Here is a 26,134-nt window from a genome sequence, read left to right on the forward strand (position 1 = left end):
TTCTCTTTTGCAAGTAAAATAGCTTTTAGTGTTAAGGAGTTGTTTCTCTTTTGCAGACCACTGGAGACGATCAGACCTCCTGAAGAGAGTGAGGGAGTTTCCATTGGGAACAACTGAAGGGGATCTTGACTCTGAACCTTTAGAACTCAGTACCTATTGCAAAGAGGAGTGTTGGGTTTGTTTTTCCATTTTAAAGTTTACTTTAAAAAAAAAAAAGGAAAAGTAGTTTTCATATTAAGTTTTTACTTTCTAGGATGTGGGGCTTGAAGGTGTGGTGTAGCTAGAAACATTGTTAACATTTGGTTCATGGTGTACATATGTGTATGCACATAGTCGTGTAAGATCCATGTGTCTTAAATTAACAAAAGTGTTTGTGTTCATGCCCATATGGAATGGAGACCTTTGCATTTTGATCCACAGAACAAGAAGGATGTTCCTAGTCTATCTCAAAACTCTCTGTGTTTACATACTATTTCTGTAGATTATTTTAGGTTTTGCTTCCATGGTAAGAGTGAGCACTTTGGCTTATATATAGAGTTAGAAATAATTGTTAATTTTACACTTAATATATACTTCATGATGAAACTTCTTATCCTAGGCGTTTACAGGCAGGTAAAAACCAAATTTGGGCTATTGGTGTTAACTAGTTTCTAAAATTTTGTTTATTTTTATTTGTAATGAGTCACGTACTTAAGGCCCAGTTAATATAAAAGGAATTTTCATAGTTTATGTTCATGGGATACGTAGGCATTGCTGCTGTTCTATTTATTTTTGGGGAAAGATAGCCAGATTTTACTTTGGAACCTTCCAGAAGCTCTTCAGTGGTCCTTGGCCTAATGAAATCTATCTTTTACCACTAAAAGAGTATTATTCTCATGTCATAGTGAGAATAATCATTTCAATACTTGGCATTGTAAATGCCTAAAAGACGTTTTATTTTACGAATCTATTTTTTTCTTGCTATAATGGGGATATTGTAAATCATGTATTTGTATTAATGGTATTTCTTAAAACAATGTATGTAACAATCCGCAAACTATTGCAGGCATCTGTAAACTCTGTTGTAGGCGCTGTAAATTTTCTTTTAATTGGCAGATAGATTATTTTGTGATTGTAGTTATACATTGTTAAAAATTTTTTGAAGATGTTTTGTTTAATTGAATGTATCTTATTGGTGTGATAGCTTTGAAGGTGCATAACTTTATATTTGTATAAAACTCTACTGCTTACAAAGCACTTTGACACTCGTAATCTCATTTGATCCTCACGACAAGCCTGTTATGTGTGATGCCGGTTTATAGGTGACGAAACAGGACTTCAGGTTATTGACTGACTTGCCCAAGGAGACACTGATTACAGGAAGACCCATCAGGACATATTACTGATTTTAGAGGAAATATTTGTCTCTAAATGTCCTTTCCTTTCGTACGAATCATTAATTTACTAAGTCATTAATTTGGTAAGTGCTTGTTTCCCATTTTATTTATACTTGTCTGGTGAGGAAAGTGGATGCTGCATAAATGTTTTTATTTAACCTGAAAGATCTGGTGTCAGTCTGTAGAGCTGAGAGTCTCATGGGGGGGTTGCTCTTGAGGTAACTATTGTTATTTCAGGCTGCAATCCTAAACCAAATATGAATTGAATTTTGGAATATGTACGTGGCAAGACCTACTGTTTATCCCCCAATATTCATTTTTCCCTTCTATTCATTTCCCGCTTATTAGCCAGGACATGGCAACAAAGACAGTTTTTCCCAGATTTTCTTGCTGCACCTTGGCTACGCTTCCAGGAAGTATTCTTAGAAGGTCGGCATGTGCGTCCCCTCCCCTTTTCACCCCTCTTAGCTGAAATGTAGACAGAATAGATGGCGCTTGAACAGCTGTCATGGACGATGGGGTGGAAGCCTTATTTCTGAGAACAGCAGAGAAATAAGGTAGAGACTGAGTTCCCTCTGATGGGGCCAGCAGCCCTGAACTGCCTGTCTGAATTTTTAAGCGAGAAACAAACTTCTGTCTTGTTTAAGTGTTATTGCTTTGGTTTTTCTGTTACTACAGCCTAAGTGAATTCTTATCAATACAGTATATTTTCAGCAACCCCCACAATTGTTTCCATTAGTATAGTATTTGAGATGTAATAGTTCATCAAATACATATTTGCTCTTTTCTGTGAGTTAATTAAGCTAATATTATAGATTCTAACAAGTCCAGCTGTTCCAGATGCTGTTGCTGCGTAAAAATTCACCCCAAAACTTAGCAGTGTAAAGCAGTCATTTTCTTATGCTTACACAAGCTGTGGGTCAGGAATTTGGGTGGAGCTCAGTGGGGACAGCTCCCCTCTGCTGCACAGTCTGGGGCTTGGCTGAGAGATTTGAAGGCTGGGTTTTGCACATTGGCCAGGAGGCAGGAAACATCTGGGGGCATCTTCACGGGTCTGGAGATTGATGGTGGCTGTCAGCTGAACCTCAGCCAGGTTGCTGGTTGGAACACCCACATTTGTGACCTCTGGGTCGTCTCTCTGTGGAGGCTCATCTGGGCTTCTTCACAGCCTGGCAGCTGGGGTCTAAGGCAGGCTTCCCCAGGGAGCCAGAGAAGTGTGTGACGTTTTTATGACTAGTCTCGGGGTTCACATAGTGTCACTTCTGCCATACTCTGGTTGAAGCAGCCACTAAGGTCCCCCTGAGTTCACGGGGAGGGGACAAAGCAGCCATCTTTGGAAAGTAAAATCTGCCACACATAATCGTTTCAAGACGGGAAAACTGCTTGAAGAGACCGAGGGTGGCAGGTGTTGCTTTCTTTTTTATCTTCCCTGGTCAGCCTTGAGCACAGGTAAACTGACTGAATGGTGCAATTAAAATGAAAGTAACATTGCATTCTGGAGCCCCCAGTGTGCCTGTTGTTTGGCCCACAACTCTGAAACATAGGCAAGGGTGTGTGTGGTTGTGTGGAGGTGATGGCACAGTAAGTCCACCATGGTGTCAGTACTGTGGTCCTTTAAATTTGTAAAACTCTTCAGAGCTCATTCAGAGTTCTTTTATGTCTATTACCTTATTTGATTTTCCCCCGTAACCTCTAGAAGGAGGAGAGATCATGAACAACCTCATGTTACAGATGAATAGCTAAGACAGAGAAAAGTAAAATAATTTACTGACGATTGCAGGTAGTAGAGACAGTGATGCTCCCCCAGTATTCCCTTTGTTCTCCTGTACTTCCCACCAGCTCCCTAATTAACTGAAGCTATGAGATCAGTTATGGCCTGTGTGATGTGAGTGAAGGTGACCTGCATCGCTTTTGGGTGAGGAAGGTGAAACTGATGTGAGAGTCTCTAATCTTTCTTCCCTTCTGTGGCAGCCAGTGGTGCTCGAGATGGTGCCTCGGCCAGCTGGGTCCCTGGGTGGCTTGTAGAGCAGAATCCCCCACCTGCTCCTGTTGGACGAATGGCGTAAGTGAGCAATAAACTTTTGGTGTGTGAAGTCACTTGATTTCCTGGTTAATTTGTTTCCATAACATAACACAACGTAATAGCCTCTTCTGACGAATATAGGTGCACACCTGACAAGTAATACTCAGAGAACTTTTAAGTCCTAATTCAGTAATTTCTCCACTGTTCCATGCTGTTTACTTTTGCAAGGAGAGAAATTGGAATCTGGTCCCTTAGTGCAGCATCACCAATTCTAATCAGAACAGACAGGTGAAGTTGACCAGGTGAAAATTCAACTAGGAGAGTCCACCTCCATCTAAAGGGACAGGAGCTTCTCATTTCCAGCCACTTGTTGCCACTCAGGAATGTGGTTCCTGTGTTGCTAGGGTTTTCAGTTTTTTAAGAGGAATGGAAAATCTGGATGTTTATATGAAATCTGATCTTTTAATGTTTGTAAATTAAATTTTAAAAGAAAAAAACATATGTGAAGTCAAACTGAGTATGTTTGCAGGTCAGGTTCAGCTGTGCTAACTTTTGTGGCATTGCAGTGATGTTCAAACTAGTAGAGCTCTTTCTTCTAAGTCTTGTGTCAAAGCTGAATATCTGTAATGAGCAAAACAGAGCTGCTCTAGAGGAAACAGGTTTGGAGGTTCTGGAATCACCCGCTCAGCCCTAACTACCATTTTCCAAGGAGCCCCTGAGCCCCTGAGCCACTGTTTGCTGCACACCGCTGCTGGGAAGGTGAAACCAAAGTCTGCCTGGTTTTGAGGAACACGTTCTCAAATCATATGTCACATACATTTTTCAATTAAAAGTAAAGTTGAAATAATATCAAATTCTTGTGAGAAGCAGGAAGCATTCCTTAAAACCTTAATATTGTTATTCTAAAAGGAAAAGAGCAATCCTTCCTTCCTGAAGAAGTTAAATTTAGTGCCAAGAAAAAATGTAGTCTTATATATCACTTTTCCCCGCTACAATGAATTACAAAATAATAATTAAAGCAGTCATGGTCAGAAAACCGAAGGGCTACAAAGAAATGCAAGTCTTACCCCACTCTCAGTTCTGCTCCCCAGAAGCAAACATCTGCAACTGCCGCAGGTTTTGTATTTGGGGTATTTACTTCCATACTAAATAAAATGCTTATTGTTTGTACAGTGTTTCTTGACTTATCAACTTGCTATAATAGCTGTTGGCTTCCTGCTAAGAAAAATGAAGATTTAACTCAAACCCCTCCCCCTCATATAGTTTGAGCACTTTTTTTTTCCGCCACTTGGTTGTAACATTAAAGGCTTAACATAAACCTCCGTTTCTTATTCCTTATCTGATGTTTAACTGTTTTCTCTATTAGTAATTTGTTCAACTGCAAGTAACAGGAAATTCCACAAATAATAGTGGCTTAAACAAAAAAAGGGTTTGTGTGTTTCTCTACAAAGGAAGTCTAAAAGCGGGCACCTGCTGGTGTTGATGCAGTTACTAAACAGTTCCTCAGAAAGCTGGTTTTTGTCCCCATGCTCATTGCCTCAGGGTCACAAGATGACTGTCACAGCTGAAGATGACTCCTCTGTTTATAAGCAAGGAAGGAGAGTGGAGGTCCCCGTCCTATCTGTTCCCTTTTAGCAGAAAAGCAAAAGCTTTCTCAGAAACCACTGTAGACTTTTGCTTCTGCTTGCTTACATCTCATTGGCCAAAGTGGTGCCACCCAGGTGTACGGAAGTCTGGAAAAGCAGCTATGAAGGTGGGCACATGGCTGCCTTGAGTAAAAGTGAGGTTTTGTTAGGGGAGAAAGGAGAAAGGGACATTGGGTAGGAAACTGTCAGCGCCAACCACATACTTCTCATGGGGGCTTTATGTAGAGGGCACCGGCTGCTGCTGTGGCTGGTGCTGTCAGCACCATTTCTACAGTAAATAAATAGCCTTGGATCTGGACGGCCTTTTTAAAGCCAACTTTTGATGCAAAGCCATTAAAGCACTGTTTGGTGAAATAGTTCTGTGAGGGTGTAGGCTGCTGTACTCTTATGTATATATTCTTACTTTAATGTGATTTGGGGGTTGGATTTAGGATATTTAGAGCTACACCCTCAAGAGTTCTCTTGAGGTGGTGCCACCCCCAAGGGAGGGTGTTTTTGTAAATGTGTTAATCATTGGTTAGCAGGATGATTGGTTATTTTAGTGGGTGGAGGCTAGGGATGCCTGGAGCTTGTAGCGCATAGGACAGTCCTGTACAACCCCAAATTGTCCTACATCTCTATAGCTTCCATGTGCCCCATGATGAAAGTTATGTACATGACAGTCCTGCTATAAAGAGAAAGGAAAAGCAACCCCTGACAGCTGTCAGCTGGAGGCTGACCTGGCCCTTACAGCTAGGCTCTGGTGTTCTCTTTGAACATGAGTAATTCTCTACGACACCAACATCTGACAAGGCTGCTCTGTGACCATGAGGCAGCAAGACAAAAATGAGGACGCTTTGTAGTCATGTTGGAGCATAGAAACAAGAATACCGTGCAAACCACAAAACATGAACAAACACCCCCTCTCCTGGCTTATGTGGAGACTGCTGCTGCTCTGCTGAGTATGGTCTTAGACCACTCTGTTCTTCCTACCACCTAGATGAAAATTACTAAGGTACCTACTCAGAATTGCTTTGCCTTCTGAAAGCACCCAATCTGGAGTAAAACTAGGGGTCATGGAACCCTGCTTGAAATCCCCTAACACAGGCCCAAATTCTCTGATAAGCCCGTCCTAGCGCCCTTGTACTGAGACACCCCATGGTGTGTGGTCTCCCTTGTGCGAAAAGTGCTAATAAACCCACTTTGGTTCAACCACAGTTCTGTTCCGCATGGTCTCTAGCTGGTGAGCACTGACACTGATTAATAATTATCTGAGCTTAGACTGTAAGTCCTTTTTTGTTGCAGATTTGCAGCACTTGACTTATCCAAAAACACAACTATCAAGTGAAGGAAAGTTGTACTCTTTCAGTACCTTACAAAGTGTCTCAGCAGTTTGAAAACTGTCACCAGTTTTCGTGTCAGTGTTGGTCATGGCATTTGAATTGCAAGTTAAAACCACTGCAGCTGCATTAGTCTGCTTTGTAGTGGCCACATATACAGGAATTATATGTATATTTGCGAGCACCCGACTATGTGTCTCGTGCATGTGCAGGATTTGCATGCCCAGGAAAGACCCGAAAAGGCCCTCATCTCTTGATGGTCTTGAGGCTCTGCACAGACAGGAAATAAAGGCTTAGGTAGAGTTGTAAACTTCCGGAGTGTTGAAGGTGTGCCCCAATACACATGAGCCCCTCAGCCAAAGGCAGAAGAGTTATTTCAGGTGCTTAAGGAAATATCCGCCCGATCATTAGCTGAAGATGGAGCTTAACTGAGTAGAGATTTCAGTGGCTACACGTGACAAAGAGTACGGATTTACAGAATTAGTTCTGGAAAGTCACTAAAAAGCCTGCAGCCACCACCACAATAAGCATTAAAGGGAAGGGGCCACAAATCTGGTTTCCAGAGTCGCCACCTTATATTACTGAAATAGTCCAGTTTTCAACAACAACAAAAAATTACAAGACATGCAAAGAAACAAGACAGTGGCTCGTACACAGGAAAAAAATATTCAACAGAAACCTTCCCTGAGGAAGCCCGGATTTTAAATCAGCTGTCATATATGTTCACAGATCTAAGAGAGACTTTGGGCAAAGAACTAAAAGAAAGTAGGAAAATGAGCTGTGAACAAAATGCAAATATCAGTAAAGAGATGAAAAATTTATAGAAAGGAAGCAAATAGAAACCTTTGGAACTGAAAAGTATGGTAACTGACATGAACAATTCACTAGAGAAGTCCAACAGATGAAAGAGAACAATTGAAAATAGGACAATTGAAATAATGCAGTTTGAGGAGCAGAAAGAAAGGAGAATGAAGAGTGAATATAGCCAAAGGGACCTGTGGGACCATCAAACATATCAACATATATGTTACGGGAGTCCCAAGACACAAGAGAAACGCAGAAAGAATATTTGAAGAATTAATGGCTGGAGACTTCTCAAATTTCATGAAAGACGTGGAAAAAAAAAACAACCCCTACATTAATCTGCACTTTCAAGAAGTGCAACAAATTCTAAGGATAAATTCAAAAGAGATCCACATCTAAGCACATCATAGTTGAATTGTCAAAAGCCAGTGACAGAATATTGAAAGCAGCAAGAGAAAACAATCCATCACATATAAAGGATGCTCAATAAGATTAAAAGCTTGCTTCTCATCAGAAACCATGAGGTCAGATGACACATTCAAAACAGACTTTAAGACAGAAAGAATTGTTACAAGCGACAGGACATTACATACTGATAAAAGGGTCAATCCATCAGGAAGACATAACAATTATAAACATATGCACTTGACAACAGAGGTCCAAAATGCATGAAGCAAAAGGTCAGAGGATTGAAGAGAGAAATAAAAAACTCAGTAATCATTATTACTAGTGGTTCACTATTAATAATTTAATGATTAAGAGATAATCCATATAAAATATTCAGCATAGTCCCAAGCATATGGTAAGCACTCCGTAATGGTAACATAGAAAGGAAAACAGAGTTGCTTAGCTAGTTAAAGGTAGAGCAGTCAGGAGGTCTAACTCCTGGTTGAGTGGCTTCCTTATGATTTAGATTCCCATCCAATATGCGGCATGGAGAATTCAAATGGAGAAAAGTGGTCAGTTGCAGGAAAGAATGCTGATTCTTTTATTTTTTATTTTGCTTAGAACAAGTTAGAGATTGTAATATTATAAGCTGGTAACTTACTGTAGTGTTCATTTACAATTTATTTTCTATTCAGAGCACATCTTGTTATTTATGTTTTTCAGATAGTTGTTGAAATCCAACAATGCTATGGACCAGTCTTCACGGTAAACATTTCTTGTAGGATTATCGCCTTTGTCTGCACGCCCTTTTCTTCTTTTGCTTGTAACTTGTGCATTGTCCACTAGATGGCAATACACCAACATAAAATGGAAAGGAAACAGCCATACTGTAGCATCTTATTTACTCGATTTAGTGGGAAATGATAGTTTTCCTGGAAAATTAGCCTGCAAGTAGTGGGTTAGGACTAAGTCCATGCTTCCTACTGTGGAATAAATTAAAACCAGTGCTGATGAATGAATAGATGCTGAATGACTAAGTGCAATCATATATTTAGTGCTTACAATGTACCAGACCCCGAGATAGGTACTACATACAGGATATGTGTCTGCTTTCCTCATATCACCACCCCCCTCCCTCCATTGAACAGATGGGGACTCTGAGGCTTAGAGGGTCGGTAGCTTTCCCAGGGTCATACAACTAGAGAGAGATGAAGCCAGGACTGGTCAGTGGCAGGGAAAGATGATGAGTTTGAATTTAAGATATGCTGGGTTTGAAGCCAGTGGTCACATCCAAGTACCAGAATGCAATGGAAGCATGGAATTCTTCCTGAGGATTGGGCAGAAGCTATGAAGTTAAGAGGCATCTCTGCAGAACAGAGTTGAAGTTGTAACAACATATGTGGGCTGTTTTGGGCAGAGCGTCTGTTAAAGAAGAAACAGCTGAAGTGTAATCCCCAAGGAGAAGGTGACGGCAGAGGGTTAGGGGGGCGAGCACTGGTGGCAGACAGTCCTGAGTTGAAGTCCTGGCTTCACGCTTCCTAGCGGCGTGTTCTTGGGCGAGGCAGGTGACCTCTTTGACCCCTTGCATTAACCTCAGGAGCAAGATGCTATCTCCATTTTACAGGTGAGGAAACCGAGGCTTGCAGAACATAAGAACTGACCCCAGGTCATGGTGCATCTAGTGCATGATGGCTCTAAGATTCAGATCTGGAGAGTCCGACTTAGGCTCACACCGTTAAGTACGGCATGTGATGCTCCCCCAGTCGTAGCGCGTAGGACACTGGCTAGTAATGCCTTGTGTATGTGTGAGCCTCCTTGTACCAGTCAGAGGAACAGACCAGTAGGAGATATAAATGTAAATTATATCTATAGATCTATGTCTGTATTTACATCTTATGGATATATTCCTTGAAATAAACTCTCTCTCCATATCTATATCTACCTACCTAGTGCATGTACACAGACACACACACACACACACACAGACACACACACACATACGCATTTATTTCAAGGAATTGGCTTATGCAGCTGTGGGAGCTGGCCAGTGCTGGTCAGTATGGTAGAACAGCAGGCTGGGACTCCTGGTGAGGAGCTGATGTTTTGGTCTTGAGCCAACTTCCTTCTTCCTCTGGAAACTCAGTTTTGCTCTTAAGGCCTTTTAACTAATCGGATGGGGCCGATCCACATTCTCAAGGGTAAAATCTCTTTTACTTAAAGTCAGCGGATTGTGGGTGTTGACCACATCTACAAAATACCGTCACAGCAACACCTGGATTAGCGTTTGATTAAAGACCTGGGTGCTGTAGCCTGGCCAACTTGACACCTAAAACTAACCATCACTCTTCTCCGAGTGGTCTGCAAACGCTGTGACAGCACGAGGCTCTCTTTCTTGTTGACCAATGCCAGGGACCCAGCGGCACCCAACAAACCTTATTTGAGTGTGTACTGACGCTCCAACAGCCTGGGCGGAAGTGAACTTTCAACTGTAGACCTGGAGAGGTACAGATTTTCGGTGTCTTGAGTCACATGTTACTTCCTTCGGGGCCCCCTGGATTGAACAGCAAGAAATGAAGACGAAGTAACTGATGGTCATCGCCAGCTGGGGCCGGGAGCAGGGCTGCTGCCACCACTAAGAGCTGGGTGGGGGTCCTTGTAGAACGCTGGGTGTCCGCTGTCTCTGTTTTTAGGTTTCTGCTGGCACCTGTTTCCAGCCACTGATGCTACTTGTCTTTGTTGGGATGGAGGCACAATGTACCACAACCTGTGAGGTTAGGTAAGAGTGGATAACTGTGGATCTATGAGTGCCTATGGTCTCTGAAAGACCAGCCCTGCATGCGTCCTTCTGAGGCCTGGCAGCCTCTTCTGATAAAATATGGAGACAGCATAGTGGATGCCACCCAGATGGTGGAAGCATCCACCAAAAATTAGGCTAAAAATGCCGTCCTTCGGGGAGCCTTCTTGGGCATCTGGTTTCATACCTCCCACCACTTCAGAGAGGATGGCATCACCTCTTACTTGAAGAGCATTTAAACACATCTTGGAACACTTGCTCACCTTCTCCTCTCTCTTCTCTGGGATCTCGTCACGCTGCCCTCCTAGAAGCATGGACGCATCCCTTCGTTAGCCGTATCTACAGAAGTAACCTGACGACAACCAAACTCATCTTGATACCCTAAGCCCTAGGACAGAGGTGGGCTGTGGCAGATGCTGCTCAAGACTTGTACAGATTTCAGAAAGCTTTTTAAAAAACAGGGGTGGTGGAGGCAGAATACCTGCCAGGACTGAGTTGTGTCCCCTCCCTGGCTCCCCCAGTTCTATGTCGAAGCCCTAACCACCGTGACTATTGGGAGGTAGAGCTTTTTGGAGGTAATTAAGGTAAAATGAGGTCAGAAGGGCGGGTCCTAATCTAATAGGATTGGTGGCCTTATAAGAACAGGAAGAGAGAGATCTCTCCATGTGCACATGCCAAGGAAAGGCCATGTGAGGACACAGAGAAAGTGGCCGTCTGCAAGCCCAGAAGAGAGCTGCCATCGGAAGCTGAATACGTTGGCACTTCGATCTTGGACTTGCAGCCTCCAGAACTGTGAGCAATGAATTTCTGTTGTTTAAGCCCCCTCATCTACGGTATTTTCTTATGATAGCCCAAGCTGCCACTGCAATACTAATCATAATGAATTGTAGCATTTTAAAGCTTGTCTCAGAGGATGTGAAACGAGCCAGAGAAGCGTCAAGGAAGGAAAGACTAGTTTCCCTGAAGTCTCTTCCAACTCCTAGAAGAAAACAGGGAAAGGGCTTTCTAAGTCAAAAGAATTCCTTGTGCAGGAGCGTGGAGCCTAGCATGCAGACGTTTGGGCATGCGCGCGCACGCACACACACCACTGTGTGCTCCAGCCACGGGAGATTCCTCATTGTTCTTCAGACGTGCAAGGCTTTGTTTAGCAAGACATCTTTTAAATATTCTGGATATTTATCCCTTGTCCATGACATGTGTTCTGTAACTTCAATTTTAACTTGGTTTAGGATGTCTTTGGGCATAACAGCTTTAAAAAAATATGTAGTCAATTTGTCAGCCTTTCCTTTTATGACTTGATTTTTCAGTATTCATTTAAAACACTTGTTCCTTAAGCAGTGCATAGTGGTACTCTATATTTTCTTTTAAAATGACAATGTAGCTTTTCATATTCAGCTTTTTAAATAATCCAGAATGTATTTTGGTATACAGTGTGAGGCAGGGATCTCTTTTTATCTTTCCCCAGATAGACAGTCAGTTGTCTCAGCACCTTGTACAAAACAGTTCAGATTTTTCTCTCTGATTGTAATGCTGCTTATGTCAAATATCAAGTTTGCCATATGCACGGGTCTATTTTTCTTATTTATTTGGAAGGGTGCTTTATATATTCTGGATACTAATCCTTTACCATTGATATATGTTGCAAATGTTTCATCTCATTTTGAAATTCTGATCAACAGAAGCTTTTACTTTTAATGTTGAAATTATCAATTTTTAATGGTTTCTTTTTTATGCATCATATTTGGGAATCTTTTTCTTACCCTAAGGATATAAAGATATTCTCCTAAAAGTTTCATAACTTTGTCTTTTACCTTTATGTGTTTAAGCCTCTAAGATGAACTTTTTTTGTATGGTATGAGATAGAGATCTGTAGTAAATTGTACTATTTTAAAACAATTCTTCCTTTCCTCTGTGTCCTTGCTATGGCTCACTGTGGGCAGAATATACTCCACTTTCTGACTTTCTTTGAACTTAACCATGTGACTCGCTTTGGTGAATGGAATGGGAGCAGATATAATGTGTGCCCCAGCCAACAAGAGACTTTAAGCGTGCTATGTAGTTTGGCTTACCCTCTTGGGTTCCTTACCTGCAACATGAGAAGTGCATGTCCCAGGTCCCCTCTTCTCCTCCAGCCTGGCTCAGAGAATGAGAGACAGCTGGAGCAGACCTGACTCTGAACTGTTAGATGTCACAGCTGGCGTACAGACCTGTATGTGCGTGAGAAAGAAATGTTGTTTGTTGTAAGCCACTGAGATCTTGGGGCATGTTTGTTATACAGCATCATTGCAGCAACATGGCTGACTAACACTAGATTTAATTTATTTTTATTTTCAATATGGATAACCAATTATTGAAATATCCATCCTTACCACATTGATCTCCAGTACCAATTCTGCCATAAATTAAATTTCTGCACGCATGTGGGCCTGCTTCTGGAATCTCTTTTCAGTTACAATTCTCTATTTGAGTACTTACTTTACCATTTCTAAATATATTTAATTGGGTTTGATTTTATATTTTACTTATTTATTTTTAAAATTTATTTTAAAATGAATTTGTTTATTTTTGGCTGCATTGGGTCTTAATTGCTGCACGTGGGCTTCCTCTAGTTGCGGTGAGTGGGGGCTTCTCTTCTTGCGGAGCACGGGCTCTAGGCGTGTGAGCTTCAGTAGTTGTGGAACGCAGGCTCAGCAGTTGTGGCTTGTGGGCTCTAGAGAGCAGGCTCAGTCGTTGTGGTGCATGGGCTTAGTTGCTCTGCAGCATGTGGGATCTTCCCGGACCAAGGCTCAAACCCATGTCCCCTGCATTGGCAGGAGGATTCTTAACCACTGCGCCATCGAGGAAGTCCTTATTTTATTTTTAATTTAATATTTTACTGAGGTATAGTTGATGTACAATATTGTATAGGTTTATATTAATGGAGTTTAACCTTTAAAAGTTGTGAATCACTATACTGTACACATGTAACTTATATAATATTGTACCTCAGCTATACTTCAGTAAAAAAGGTTACACTCCATTTATAGTTATTACATTTATAGTTATATAGTTATTATAGAGGCTAGATTCCCTGTGCTGTGCAGTATATCCTTGTAGATGATTTATTTCATACGTAGTAGTTTGTACCTCTTAATCCCCTACCCCTATCTTGCCCCTCCCCACTTCCCTCTCCCCACTGGTAACCACTAGTTTGTTTTCCATATCTGTGAGTCTGTTTCTTTTTTGTCATGTTCACTAGTTTGTTTTATTTTTTAGATTCCATGTGTAAGTGATATCATACAGTATTTGCCTGACTGACTTATTTCACTTAGCATGATCTCCTCCAAGTCCAACCATGTTGTTGTTGATTTTATATTTTAAAAGAATATTTTTCGGAGCTTCCCTGGTGGTGCACTGGTTGAGAGTCCGCCTGCCAATGCAGGGGACACGGGTTCGTGCCCCGGTCCGGGAAGATCCCGCATGCCGCGGAGCGGCTGGTCCCGTGAGCCATGGCCGTTGAGCCTGCACGTCCGGAGCCTGTGCTCCGCGATGGGAGAGGCCACAGCAGTGAGAGGCCTGCGTACCACAAAAAAAAAAAAAAAAAAAAAGAATATTTTTCATCCATGTTCATGAGTGAGACTGATCTGAAATTTTTCTTTTTCAAATTGTCCTGTTGAGTTTTGATATCAAGGGTATGACTGCCTTGTAAAGTGAGCTGGCAGGCATTCCCTTGTTCCCTATATCATCCACTTCTTTAACACTGGAATTATTGTTTCCTTAATAGTTGGTGGTACATTGGAAGAACAGCTTGAGTGTTGTGTTTTCTTTGTGGGAAGGCATCAAGGTCACATTACCCTCATAAAATCAGTTTGGGAATATTTCTTTCCTTTGGAACAGTTTGTGCAAAATGTGAATTATCCATTCCTTGAATGTTAATAGAAACTGCCTCTGAAACTCTAGGTAGGGTGATTGTGTGTGTGTGTGTGTGTGTGTGTGTGTGTGTGTTAAATTCCTAATTTGATTACTTTTATTGTTATTAGTCTGTTCAGGCTGCTTTTCTTGAGTCTGTCTGTTCTTTATATATTTTTAAGAGAGTTGTCCCTTTTGCCCAGTTTTGAAACATGGGAGTGAAAACATGATCAGGCCGGAGTTTTAGAAAGATCTCTTGGTCAGGTAGAGTCGCAGGCACTAGAAAGCACACATTTTCCCATTTACACTTTAATTTTAGGTATGTGTTTGGGAGGCTGGGGCTTAGAGGGAGGAGCTCTGGCTGTGTCTAACTTGGTCCCACCCCCGTCAGTGTCCAGGTTCTTTCCTTGTGGGTGTGGAGCTCCATCACTTTTCACCTTGCTAATCCCTTCAAGCCTGGTTCCTCATCTGATAAATGGAGGTAATAATACCCACCTCACAGAATTGTGAGAATTGAGTGATAACATATATGCCAGCACCTGTATAGATTCAGACATAAAAAACCCTTTGGAGAGCTCCCGGACCAGACATTCTGATGGGACTCTCAACTGGATGGATCTCTAAAAACGCTCAGAAATAGCTCTCAAAATCACAAATGTATGTTGTGGGGACTTCCATGGTGTGATAACAAGGCCTGGACTTAACCTCCCATTGTGAACAGTTGGAAAGCTGAACAGGATACATAAAATACATAAAAGAACTTTTTTCTCCCAGGCATCGGACAACAGGTGGTGCACAATTGTGGTGCCTGAGAAAAGGGATAACAATGAAGTGAGCCTTATAATCGCCTGAGCTTTCTGCCTGGAGGCAATTTGACACCAGGATCAGGGAGGAGGAGCCCAGAGAGAGGCAGGCAGCCGCCTTGAGTTGTGAGATCAAAGAAGATCCAAAGAAGCCAGCCCAGGGTAAGTTAGGTGATCTGAGAAAACCAGGTCACCTGGAAAACAGGGCAAGTCCTGGGACTGCTTAACTGGGAGCAGGAAAGGCGCCGACCTCAGATGAGTGGTGTTCTTCATGCTGTGTATGGCCCTGGAAGACGGAATCAGGACGGTTGGATGGAAATTAGGAAAAGAGGTTTGGGCCAAGCCCAAGGAAACACTTTCTAGGAGTCGTGGTTGATTGGGTTGGAGCAGCTGCCGTGCCCGGCTGGGCTGATGAAGGGACTGGGCAGCGTGCCAGGTTGTTGCCGAAGGTGGTTTTGCAGGGCGACAGGGGCTGGGCTCAGTGCTGTGCAGGGCCCAGTCCCGAGGTTGATTATGGTTTGGTTTTGATAGCCTGGCTTCTGTAAGAGGCAGGCGACAACTGACTGTATTTAAAGCCTGATGAGAAAACTGAAAGTCCCTGAAAGCCCCACCCCATAAAAAAACAGAGCAGTTTTCCCTACGCATCATTTGTATTTATATCTTTATTTGATTTCTCACCTCCGTGTGTTTCTTCTTGAAGGCAGGGACCATGGCACATCTATGTTTTCATGTCCCCCTCCCGTCCCCTCCCCTCCCGGGAATAAACCCCATGGTTACCAGGTGCTTTCTCAATACCTGAGCGTAGGGGCTTGGCCTGAGGAAGGGCTGGCAAACGTGCATCTTGTGTGCTGCCCTTCCTCCTGTGCCCCCGGCGGACATCGCTAGTCAAGCATGGAGTTCTTTTCCACTGAGCCCAGCCTCAGCCGTGGTTCTAGACTGTTGCTTCTAATTAATTAGAATTAGTGCTGACAGTGTTTAACTCTCTGCCATCGTGGGGCTGAAGGAATGCTTAGGATTCAAAAAGCACGGTCATATCCTGTCCTGGTCACAGCCTATGTTTTTCACCAACTGTCACCTGCTTTCCAGTATGTGGGCACAGCCGGCATGCTGGTGGTCTGGCTGAGAGCCAGGGGGACATCTTGGGGGCACTGAATGCTAGGAATGCCTTGGGGCTGATGGAATGCAAAGGCTTTGGCACTTGGATGGGATATTGATATAGCATCCAGGGTTGCAACCACGTAGGGTAGGAGTTGGGACTTGATCACATCTCTGAACGCCTTAGTTTTGGGGTGGAGCCTGAGGCGATGTTGGCCCCCGCTCCAGACTGTGAGCACTGATGGTTGCAGCCTAATTGCACTGCAGTAGAAAGAGGGCAGGTGCGAGCCTCAGCTCTGAGCTCACATCCCCTCTCTGCCGCCTACCAGGTGAGCAGCCTGGCTTCCACCTCTTTGAGGAGGAGGTGACAACATCGCCTGATAGTTGTTTGGAGATTTAACGAGAGAAACTAGGCAATGCGTCAGGCACACAGTGGATATTAAAAAAAAAAAAAATGACCAGCACGAACATACTGTTCACTGTGTGCCATTTGCTGCTCTGTGGGGTATAATGAGCGCATAGATTAATTCAGTCAATGCTCAGAATAACGCTGCGAGGTTCTGTTAAGTATCACCCTAACTTGATAAGATGAGGGAACTGAGGCTCAGAGCAGTTGGTTCTACCCAGGGTCACACAGCTGGTACTTGGTAGAAACAGCGTTCTGACCCAGAGCCTGTGCCCTTAGCTGACACTCCCTGTGTTGCCAGCGTGACCACCAACACGCATATGTTGGCCACCAGCTCCATGCGAGATGCTGTGTTCGGTACTGGGTGGACAAATATTAATAAGATACATTTGGGAATGAGTGAACGGGGACATGAAATCGAGTAGGACACAGTTTGGGGGCCACGGAAAGCTTGTAATCAGTGTGGGGTGATGGGATAGGGCAGGAAAGGAGGGTCCCACGGAAATGACCAGCACTCAGTAACCTTCCAGAAATCTCTGCAGGTAGATTATTAGATAGGCACTCTAGTTTACGGAGCCGCCTGTTCTGAGTTTGCCGGGTGTGAACTGACTCACCGGGGCTTGGTCAGCACTTGGCGATCGGACCCTGCCGCATTTCTGAACCTGCACCCCTAGGGTGAGATGCTGCGCGCCAACCTCGCCAGGCGGCCCGAGGTGGGCAGGCACGCAGGCTCGTCTAGTCCAAGCTTTATGCCCAGACTGGTGTCCTTACAAGAAGAGGAGATTAGGACGCAGACACACGCAGAGGGACGACCAGGTGAGGACACAGGCAGAAGGCGGCATCTAAGCGCCCAGGAGTGAGGCCTCGGGAGAAACCAGCCCTGCTGGCACCTTGATCTCAGAGTCCTCCAGACTGTGAGGAAGTCAGTGTCTTGTCTGAGCTGCCCGGCCTGTGGTGCTTTGTTACGGGGGCCTGAGCCCACTCCGACACTAACCATTTTCCATCTCACCTCTCACACCAGCTTCCAGACCCCTGGGGTTCCCTCCACAAGCACCGCCAGGCTTTCTTCTCTGTTCCTGCTGTCGCCTCTGCTCTGGCGCCCTGCTGTGGCGGCCCCAAGCCTCACTGTGTCTGGAACCTGCAATCTGCCCTGGAGACGAGAGACTCCAGAGCAAGGGAGATACTGATGAAAGATGGGATTTAGGATAATTACAGCCTCAACCCCTTGGTGTGCTGTTCAGAGGCCTGTCTTCTGTTACCTGGCCTTTCTGGATTCTGGTTCTCCACAAGCAAAAAGGATTAAAAAAAATACTCCATGATTTCTCTCCTCTGAACCCAAGTGACTCTGGTAACATTTCGTCATAAAAGTCACATCCAGCGTAGTAGCCGGTGTCTCGCTGCTCAGGCCCAGCCCCCCAGGGAAGCCTCCCGAGTGGAGAAACGCTGCTGCTCTGGGTGGCAAGTCCTCCACGGAGCCTGGCGCTGTGCCCCATTCACCCAGGTGCTGGTTCTGGGTCAGGCGCCCCCAGGAGGGATACCGAGATGACGATTCTCCTGCAAGCCTTGTGCTCCTGGTGTCCGCACAGCAGTGGGAGGAGCAGGCTGGAGAGGGTGTGGTTTTAGGCTGAGTCCCGGAGGGGTAGCTTCAGCCTGTTTCTGAAGGGGAACCCTGGAGTGTCAGCTAGGCCTTTGAAAGTTTTGAGTGCGTCTCTGGGAGCAAAGAGCAAGGGAGCTGGGCTCTCTGGGCTCCTACCCATCAATCGCTGGCCACGGGCCACACCCAGCGGGGGTTGGAGGCTCCCCGCCATTTCTGGCTGGTTCTGGAAGAGCCGCTCCAGTAGCCCAAGGGCAGCTGTCCAAAAAAGACTTGCATCTGTGGGCTGTTGGAAGGAAAAAGCCCCCCGAAGACAGGGAAAGGATGCCCCCCCACAGTGAAGGGGTCCCTGGGGCTGTGGGCAAAGCTCCCAACTGGGAGTTCCGTAAGGCCAAGGTCTGTGTTTTGACGTCTGCATCCCTTGCAACCAGCACGTCTGACACATAACAGGTGGTCAGTAGGTGGACGTGCTGTGGACTGAATTGTGTCTCTCCTGAGATTCATGTGTGAAAGCCCTGACCCCCAGTGGGAAAGTATTCGGAGACGGGGCTTTGTGGAGATGATTAGGTTTTATATGAGGTTATGAGGGTAGGGCCCCCACCATGGGATTTGTGCCCTTATAAAGAAGAGGCACCAGAGCTCGCTCGCTCGCTCGCTCTCTGTGAGGACACAGCAAGTAGGTGACCACCTGCAAGCCAGGAAGAGGGCCCTCACTGGAAACTGACCATACTGGCACCATCATCTTGGACTTCCAGTCTCTAGAACTGTGAGAAAATACATTTCTGTTGATTGAGCCGCCTCATCTATGGGGTTTTGTTCCGGCAGCCCGAGCTAAGACCAGATGGATGAAGAGCCTGCTCCAACCTGAGGGGAGATTATTTTAGTTTTAAAGGGTGTGTTTGCTGCCAGATCGATGGTCCACGTTCACCTTTGGAGTCTGAATCCATAGGCCCAAGGGAAGGCCCTGGGCGAGCCCCCCGAATGGGAAGGAACGTCTTCTTGGCAGCTTCTCGATGCCGCGGTTTCTGGCGAGTGACGGCCGCTGGGTCTCTCTGCCTCTCTCACTGTCGGCCCCTGGATTCAGAGCCCATCTGAGAACATCAGAGAAGCCACTTTCTCCTTTCAGCTCCTTCTGTTTTGTGCTGGGATCCAGGCAGTGGTTTACCACGTTCAGTTTTCAGTATCATGAACTTTTGCCTTCCCTATGTCCCCAAATGTATTTTAGTGTGAATTAGGAAAAGGTTGCCTGGAGGGTGGTGAGACCCAGGTGTCCATTTTACCTGTTTCAGACCGTTTACGGATATCTTGCTCACGTCTTGCTAGGAGCAGGCAGGCAATTCCAAGAACTAAGCATTCAGCAGATGCCAACTCCTGGCTGAAAAGAACCCTTTGTCCTGCAAGTTGATGCCGGGAACGGGAACCCTCAAACTGTCAGTCAGAAGGGAAAGAAAGCATTTTATCTTTTTTGCTTTGAAAATGTACATTGAGAGATTTAAGGTTATAAATCGTGGTCCTCTGGGTAGAACCTTGGCTCTTTGGATAGAATCTTAGGACTGGATGGCCTTATGGGCCCTGACGTTCAGTTCCCCTCTGAGGCTCGAACACCCTCTGTATTTCTTATTCTTTCCAGTAGTGAAAAATCTAAATAAAGAAAATGCATAACTGTTTTAAAGAAGAAATGCCCAATTGTTTTCGCACAGAAAGTTTCTTAAAGCACAGTTTAAAATTCAGTCCACTCTCAGGATATTTTTAGTGTCTTGAGAATGTTCCAGATCGCTGACTCAGTAAGCCCAGGCTCTTAGAAATGAGTGTTTTTAAACCCCACAATGTAACATTGTCTAAGGTCCTTGCCATTTGAGTCTGACCGTACAGTGCGAAGTCGGCCCTGGTTTCCTATGGGCTGTTCTCAGCCTTTCTGAGCATCCAACACCCCCCAACTCAAATCTGATGATAGAGCAAGTTCCGGGCATAGCATAGAGAAGAGGGGACCTGTGGTGGCGTGTGAAAGAACAGAAGGTTACTGTGTTCATGTCGGTCAGAGCCGCAAGGGCCCCCGAGCTGGTGGAAGCCAGCATCCTCACGTTGCTGAGGAAGAAATGAAAGCCCAGGGAGGGCCAGGCACTTGCGGAGGCCTCATGGTGCCCGTTTGCTTCCCTTCCTTCAGCTACCCGAGCGGGGGAGTGGGGGGCCGGCTCCCTCTTGGTTCAGTGGAACTCCTAATCCGGGCACCTTCCTTTGGTGCAGTTAGGTCTGGTCATGGTGGTAGCATTGGTTTGCTTGACACACATGGATGCCTCAGGAGGTGGTAAACAGGGAGTGTGACCCAGTATTTCCAAATCTGAACTATGTTGCATTATGCAAAATATCTCAATGATCTATGGGCTACTTAAAATTTCTCTATCTCTCTTTCTCCCCCTTCTCTCTCCTATTTATCTATCTATCTATCTATAGTGTTTATCTAATAATCAATATGCACAGCAGAGACAGAATGCTCCCAGTAGTTTCGGATTGTAGCAACACAGATCATTTCCAGATGGGAAGCTCCCATTGTACCACCGGATGGGACCATGTACTCCCCTTCTTTATGAGCCCCTGAGCATTGCAGGGGTTGTGTGGGCTCTGTCATGGTTACTGGTGCTGGAGAATTCCCCCTGGAGCCTTGGCCTCTTTGAGTCACCTCAGGGAAAGCCCCTTTGGAATCCCAGGGAGGCAGACAGGATCTGGTCCCAAAAGAAAAACCTTAGATCTCCATGATGTCTAGCCCTCCGATGGAGAATGCCAGGGCGCATATACAGCCCAACTCAGAGGCACTGTGGAAAAGGTTTTATACACGAGACCCGTCCCCCTGCCCAATGTGTCTTCCCTAGTCTTTACCTAATCCCAGCTCCTTTGCCCGTAGCAACCCACCTCCCAAGGAAAACGGAAGAGAAGGCTTCCGTGGTTTGTCTTTGCTGGCTCTTCCAGTAACCATTGTTTGTGTCAGTAGTTCTCAAAGTGGGATCCCAAGACCAGCAGCACCACTGTAACCTGGGAGGTTATGAGACATGCAGGTTCTGGAATCCCACCCCAGCCCTCTGAGGATGGGGCCTGGGATCTGTGTTTAGCAAGTGGTCCCGGGGTCCTGATGCTCACTGAGAATCACTGCTCTGCATGACTGCTGATGAAGCCGTACTTTCCAGCTCCTTGAGTCTCCCTTGCCCTTCTGTAAATTAAGTCTGATGTTGACCTTATTTAAAGGTATCAGATTGCCGAACTTTTACATATCAGCTGTTGTAAGTTATTTTTACAGAGTCACAGACACTACTGAAGAAGGGAAATGAGCGGTATTACAGTGGCTCCTGAGCCGTCAGGCGGAGGCAAGGGAAGCCCATCCTGTAAACTCAAGGCCATACTGATCTGGAGGAAGATAGAGACTGAAATGATTTTCTGATTAGAACAAAGAGACAAGGGAAAATGGGACTAATTAAAAACCCCTCTATCCTCCCTCTTTGTAGGACTACCATTATCTCTATTGGTACTTTATATGATTCTAATTCTTCAGGACCTAAAATCAATTCCTTTGGGTTCCTGGAATCTGTAGAAACATCTAGGATGCTTTTTTTTTTCCTGCTATGATTTATTAATGAACTATTTATTAGAAGATTCAATCTTGGAAAGATGAAAAGGAAAAACATATAAAATATAAGTATAAAATTTAATTTTTTTTTTTTTTTTGCGGTACGCGGACTTCTCACTGTTGTGGCCTCTCCCGTTGTGGAGCACAGGCTCCGGACATGCAGGCTCAGCGGCCATGGCTTACAGGCCCAGCCGCTCCGTGGCACGCGAGATCTTCCTGGTCCGGGGCATGAACCCGTGTCCCCTGCATCGGCAGGCGGACTCCCAACCACTGCGCCGCCAGGGAAGCCCATATAAAATTTAATATTTATAAATTGAGTTGGTTACAAAATCCCAGAACTGTCCATTAATTCACCTTTAAAAAAGTATACACACAACACACTTTTATTTAATACATAAATGTCCACATCTATTATAACGTCTTTAGAAATTGCAATAAGATCATCTTACTGCTTTTTTTGCCCTATATTCTGTTTTCTGATACTAGTAATGACTTAACGATTGGACAGTCTCTGAAGGCCTCATTGGGGCAAATTTATGCCTTGAGATCAGGGACTGTCTCTCTTATGGTGATGCATTGGAGCGAAATAGGACCCTTGTCCTTGATGGCAGTGAGCACTTCCCAATCTGTAATGTCATTGTTTGCCCATAATAACCTCTCACAGTTGTCTGGCTCTGAGGTTTTCAAAGCTCTTTGATGTTCAGTCTTGTATTTTGTCCTTATAAAATACCTCTAGTGGAGACAGGGTATCTGTGATTAACTCTTGTGATCCCGTTTCCTTAGCTGTGAAGCGTGGGTGGCGGCTTGTCCAAGGTCACATGACCTGTGGGTAGCTGCCCCTCCCATTATCCTTCTTAAAATGAAAAGGGCCAGTGACTCTGGTTCTCCATTTTTAAGGAAAGTACATTAATAAGTGTAAAATCTCAGGTGTGTGGTTAGGACTTGGTAAAGGTTAGCTGTTACTAACTTGTCATTGTTCAATGTGGGGCATGACAGGGATGAAGTGGCTTTCTGGTGACAGCCAGGCCATCAGAGAGCTGGAACTCTGGGGTGACTGGGCCCTCAGCCCCGAACCCTTTCCCTGGACCACGGGGAGCGGACATACCCGACCCATGAGGAGGGCTCCCCGGATTTCATCTTGTCTTGCTTCGTCCGTTTCTGCATATATCTTCCTCAAACCCGTGCTCTGCTCCATCACTCCCTCCCCTGGGATTTGATGCCAGAACCTCTGACAAAGCACAGAAATATTTACTGAACATGTACTGCATGCAAAACACTGTCCTAGACACGGGGTGAGGCAGCTATAAACCAGGGCCTGTGTTTCATTAATTCTAAGTAGCACTTAAAACACATTCCAACAGCTCTGAAAGCACGGTGTGTCTTATAACCTATAGCTTTGGGTGCACAGAGAGAAACAATAGGGACGCCATGGGGAGGGGCACGGGGAGATGTTGCAGGAAGGGGGACCTCTTCCAGGGCCCGAGAGTGGGCTCTTGTCTAACACTCGGAAATGGATTATCCGAGGAGACACACCTGCTGATGAAGCAAGAGACTTTATTGGGAAGGGGCGCCCGGGTGGAGAGCAGCAGGGTCAGGGAACCCAGGAGAACTGCTCTGCCACGTGGCTCGCAGTCTCGGGTTTTATGGTGATGGGGTTAGTTTCTGGGTTGTCTCTGGCCAATCATTCTGACTCAGGGTCCTTCCTGGTGGCGCACGCATCACTCAGCCAAGATGGATTCCAGCGAGAAGGATTCTGGGAGGTTGGTAGGACATGGGGACTGGCAACAGAGGGGTCCGGGGGCCTGTGAGCCCCGTGGAAAAGTAACAGGGAAGAGCTAAATTGGTCTCCACGTTGGATCTGCTTCTTTGACTTTAACCTTTGCTTTTCGTTGCTTTTGTCATTATAATTGTACATAATGACCTGCCTCAGGGAACCGTGCCCACCTGTGAATGGCTGCAAGAAAAAAGAAACTAACACATCCCCTCACCTAGGCTGGTCATTCCAGGCGATGTTTTGCAAGACTGATGGCCCTTTTACTTTACTTCCTCACTGCCCTCTCTGATTCTATAAAAGAAACTGGCATCCAGACCCCGATAAGACGGTTTATCGGAGGCACCAGTCTGCCATCTTCTCGGTCTGCCGGCTTTCCGAATAAAGCCGTCTTCCTTGCCTCAACACCTCGTCTCCCATTCATTGGTCTGTCATGTAGCGAGCAGAGCAAGCTTGGACTCGGTAACATAAAGAGCAGCTGGAAGTCTGGACGCTGGAGACTGGTGTCTGAGGAAGCTCCTGGCCAGGTTGGAGCAGGACACGTGGGCAACTGCAGGGCCTGAGCAGGACACAGCCCCCCTGGCCCACGTGTCTGGGGTCCGAGTGGACATCAGTGGCCTGTGGTGTCTCTCCATTCCTTCCAGAGGCTTTTTAACAAGACAGGACCATCATTTATTTCCACTTGCTTCGTTTACTGCAAGTTCCCCTCCTCCTCTAGATTTCACCAGGCCACACACTGACTAGGTAATTGAATTTGCACAGCGTCTTCTCTTGGTTTGTTTTGTTTAACACGAGGTTGGAAGCACAAATCTCCACTCTTCAAAGGACTGGACGTTGGAAACAACCCAGCTGGGCTCCAGACTGCAATTAACAGCAAAAAAAAGGTTGATAGAATTACGGAGGTAGCAAAATGAGACAAAGAGGGCTGTCCGAACGCCCCACAAATCTTTAGTGCTCGTCACCGTTCCTTTCTAAGGACTGAAGCGTTCTCATTTATGGAACTTTTGCCGCAAGGACCTTTGATGGAATTCTTCCACCCAGAGCTTCTGAATTGAGCTGGTCGCCGGAAACCTCCAGCCCCACCCTAAAAGCCTCCTCCTTCCCGCTGAGCTTCAGGCCGCGGCCATCGGGTGGCGCCACCTGCCTGCTTGGGCCAGGGGTGGGGTGCGGGGCAGGCCGCGCCAGGCTTTCTTCAGGCGCCTGGAACGCATTAGCGACGCCCGCAGGTCTGACTTTCGTCTCCTTGGAAGAGACGTGGGGAGAGAGAGAAACAGCCTGAAACACCGGGGAGGGGAAGAGAGGGGAAAAGGTCCGAGCAGATGCAGAGCAGCCCGGCGTCTTGGAGGGGAGGGTGTGCCTCCGCCCCTCGCTCGCCTCCAGCCCCACCCCTGGCACGTCCGCTCCGGTGGACGGGGCGCACGGCCTGGAGGAAGGAAGCGGTGAGCCAGAGGGTTCCAAACAAAGGGTGACATGACAGGGTCCCCAGGGCGTAGGGCCTGCCAGCCCCCCTCATACTGTCATGGCGGTCCCTCCTAGGCGGGGACCAGGAGGGAAGGGCGGAGGCCATCCACCTTCCTCCTCTGCATGCATACCCTTGCTTCTGAGGGTGACTGATGGGTACGGCTGAAGGGGTCCAATTCCAGAAACTTGCTATGTCACTCAATCACCCCTCCCCCCATTGGATTTCCCCTTTTATTATTTTTCTGGGCCTTGATGGTGGAAAGTGGTTAGTGCCTAAAAGGCTATGTGATCTATTGTCCAGTGAGGTCCAGGCATCTTTCTGGGTGGGGACAGGGGGCAGAGGGGGACAGACATGGGGGCAGAGGGCCAGCCAGGCACCCTCTCCAGGTAGGGAGTGAGGTCCAGTTCTCCCTCCCCTTCTTGCGGCCAGAGATGCCTTCGTGGCTAAGGTGGACGGGAGCTCTGCCTGTAGCCCTGCCCGCTGAGGGGTTGTTTACCCCTGCTTTCAGGCAGGTGGCACCCCCTGAATCTGGTTGTTTCACCCTTCCCACCTAAACCACGTTGTTTTCAACCACTGCGGCTGGCTGCCTCTCTGGGGACAAACTCATCGTTCTCTCACTGCTCCTGAAGGCTGTGTTTTGGCGAAGCGTGTGGAAGAGTGTTCAGAGCTGTGAGCAGAGCTCCAGGCCGGGCCAGGCTGGCTTTTTGTGAGGCTCTTCTCTGGCCCCCTTCCCCAGGGGCTCCCCGAGGAAATGTCATTAGTAGCAGGTCACAAGGCTTCGGATTGGGGGCCTGCTGCAGCCGGTCCCACAAATGTGATGTCCCCCTCTTTCCCCAGTGACACATTGAATGAAATAGAAACTATTTTTAATAGGTCGCCAAAGTCAGCTCGAGATTGGGGAGGTAGGCTTTGTGTCTATGGAATTAAATAATCTCCAAGTGGTCAGAATGAACTCCAAATGGAATAGAGGACAAAAGAAAAGGATCTAGTGATCATAGTGAATCCCAAGTTGACATGGGTCATTGGGATGGGACAGAGATGACTAGGGAGGGACCCTGGGAAAACTCCGATGGAAAGGCTCCAGCTGCACCTGGCACCTTCTCTCTGTTATTAGGAGACACTCAAGTCTTGGTCTAAGAAGTTTAGGGGA

At 45.9% G+C, this 26,134-nt stretch overlaps 1 protein-coding gene across 3 annotated transcripts in view; it reads left to right on the top strand.

Moving 5' to 3' along the window:
- TVP23C (trans-golgi network vesicle protein 23 homolog C) overlaps positions 1-25,301 on the top strand; it is a 41,446-nt gene extending 16,145 nt beyond the window's left edge. For 2 of the 3 annotated variants that reach the window (XM_022560784.2, XM_089900311.1), the window contains one exon: positions 57-1,236. In XM_022560784.2, coding sequence (XP_022416492.1) covers positions 57-83 — 27 coding nt within the window. In that variant the 3' untranslated portion in view covers positions 84-1,236. Of the gene's footprint in view, positions 1-56; positions 1,237-1,301; positions 3,439-8,278; positions 8,321-15,011 lie in introns of those variants that run through there. The other variant, XR_016388837.1, reaches the window with a different exon arrangement.
- Positions 25,302-26,134: the final 833 nt, after the last annotated feature.

Source organism: Delphinapterus leucas, chromosome 19 (genome assembly GCF_059928025.1).
Source record: "Delphinapterus leucas isolate spDelLeu-1000000601 "Yukka" chromosome 19, BTC_Dleu_Yukka2, whole genome shotgun sequence".
Taxonomy (NCBI): domain Eukaryota; kingdom Metazoa; phylum Chordata; class Mammalia; order Artiodactyla; family Monodontidae; genus Delphinapterus; species Delphinapterus leucas.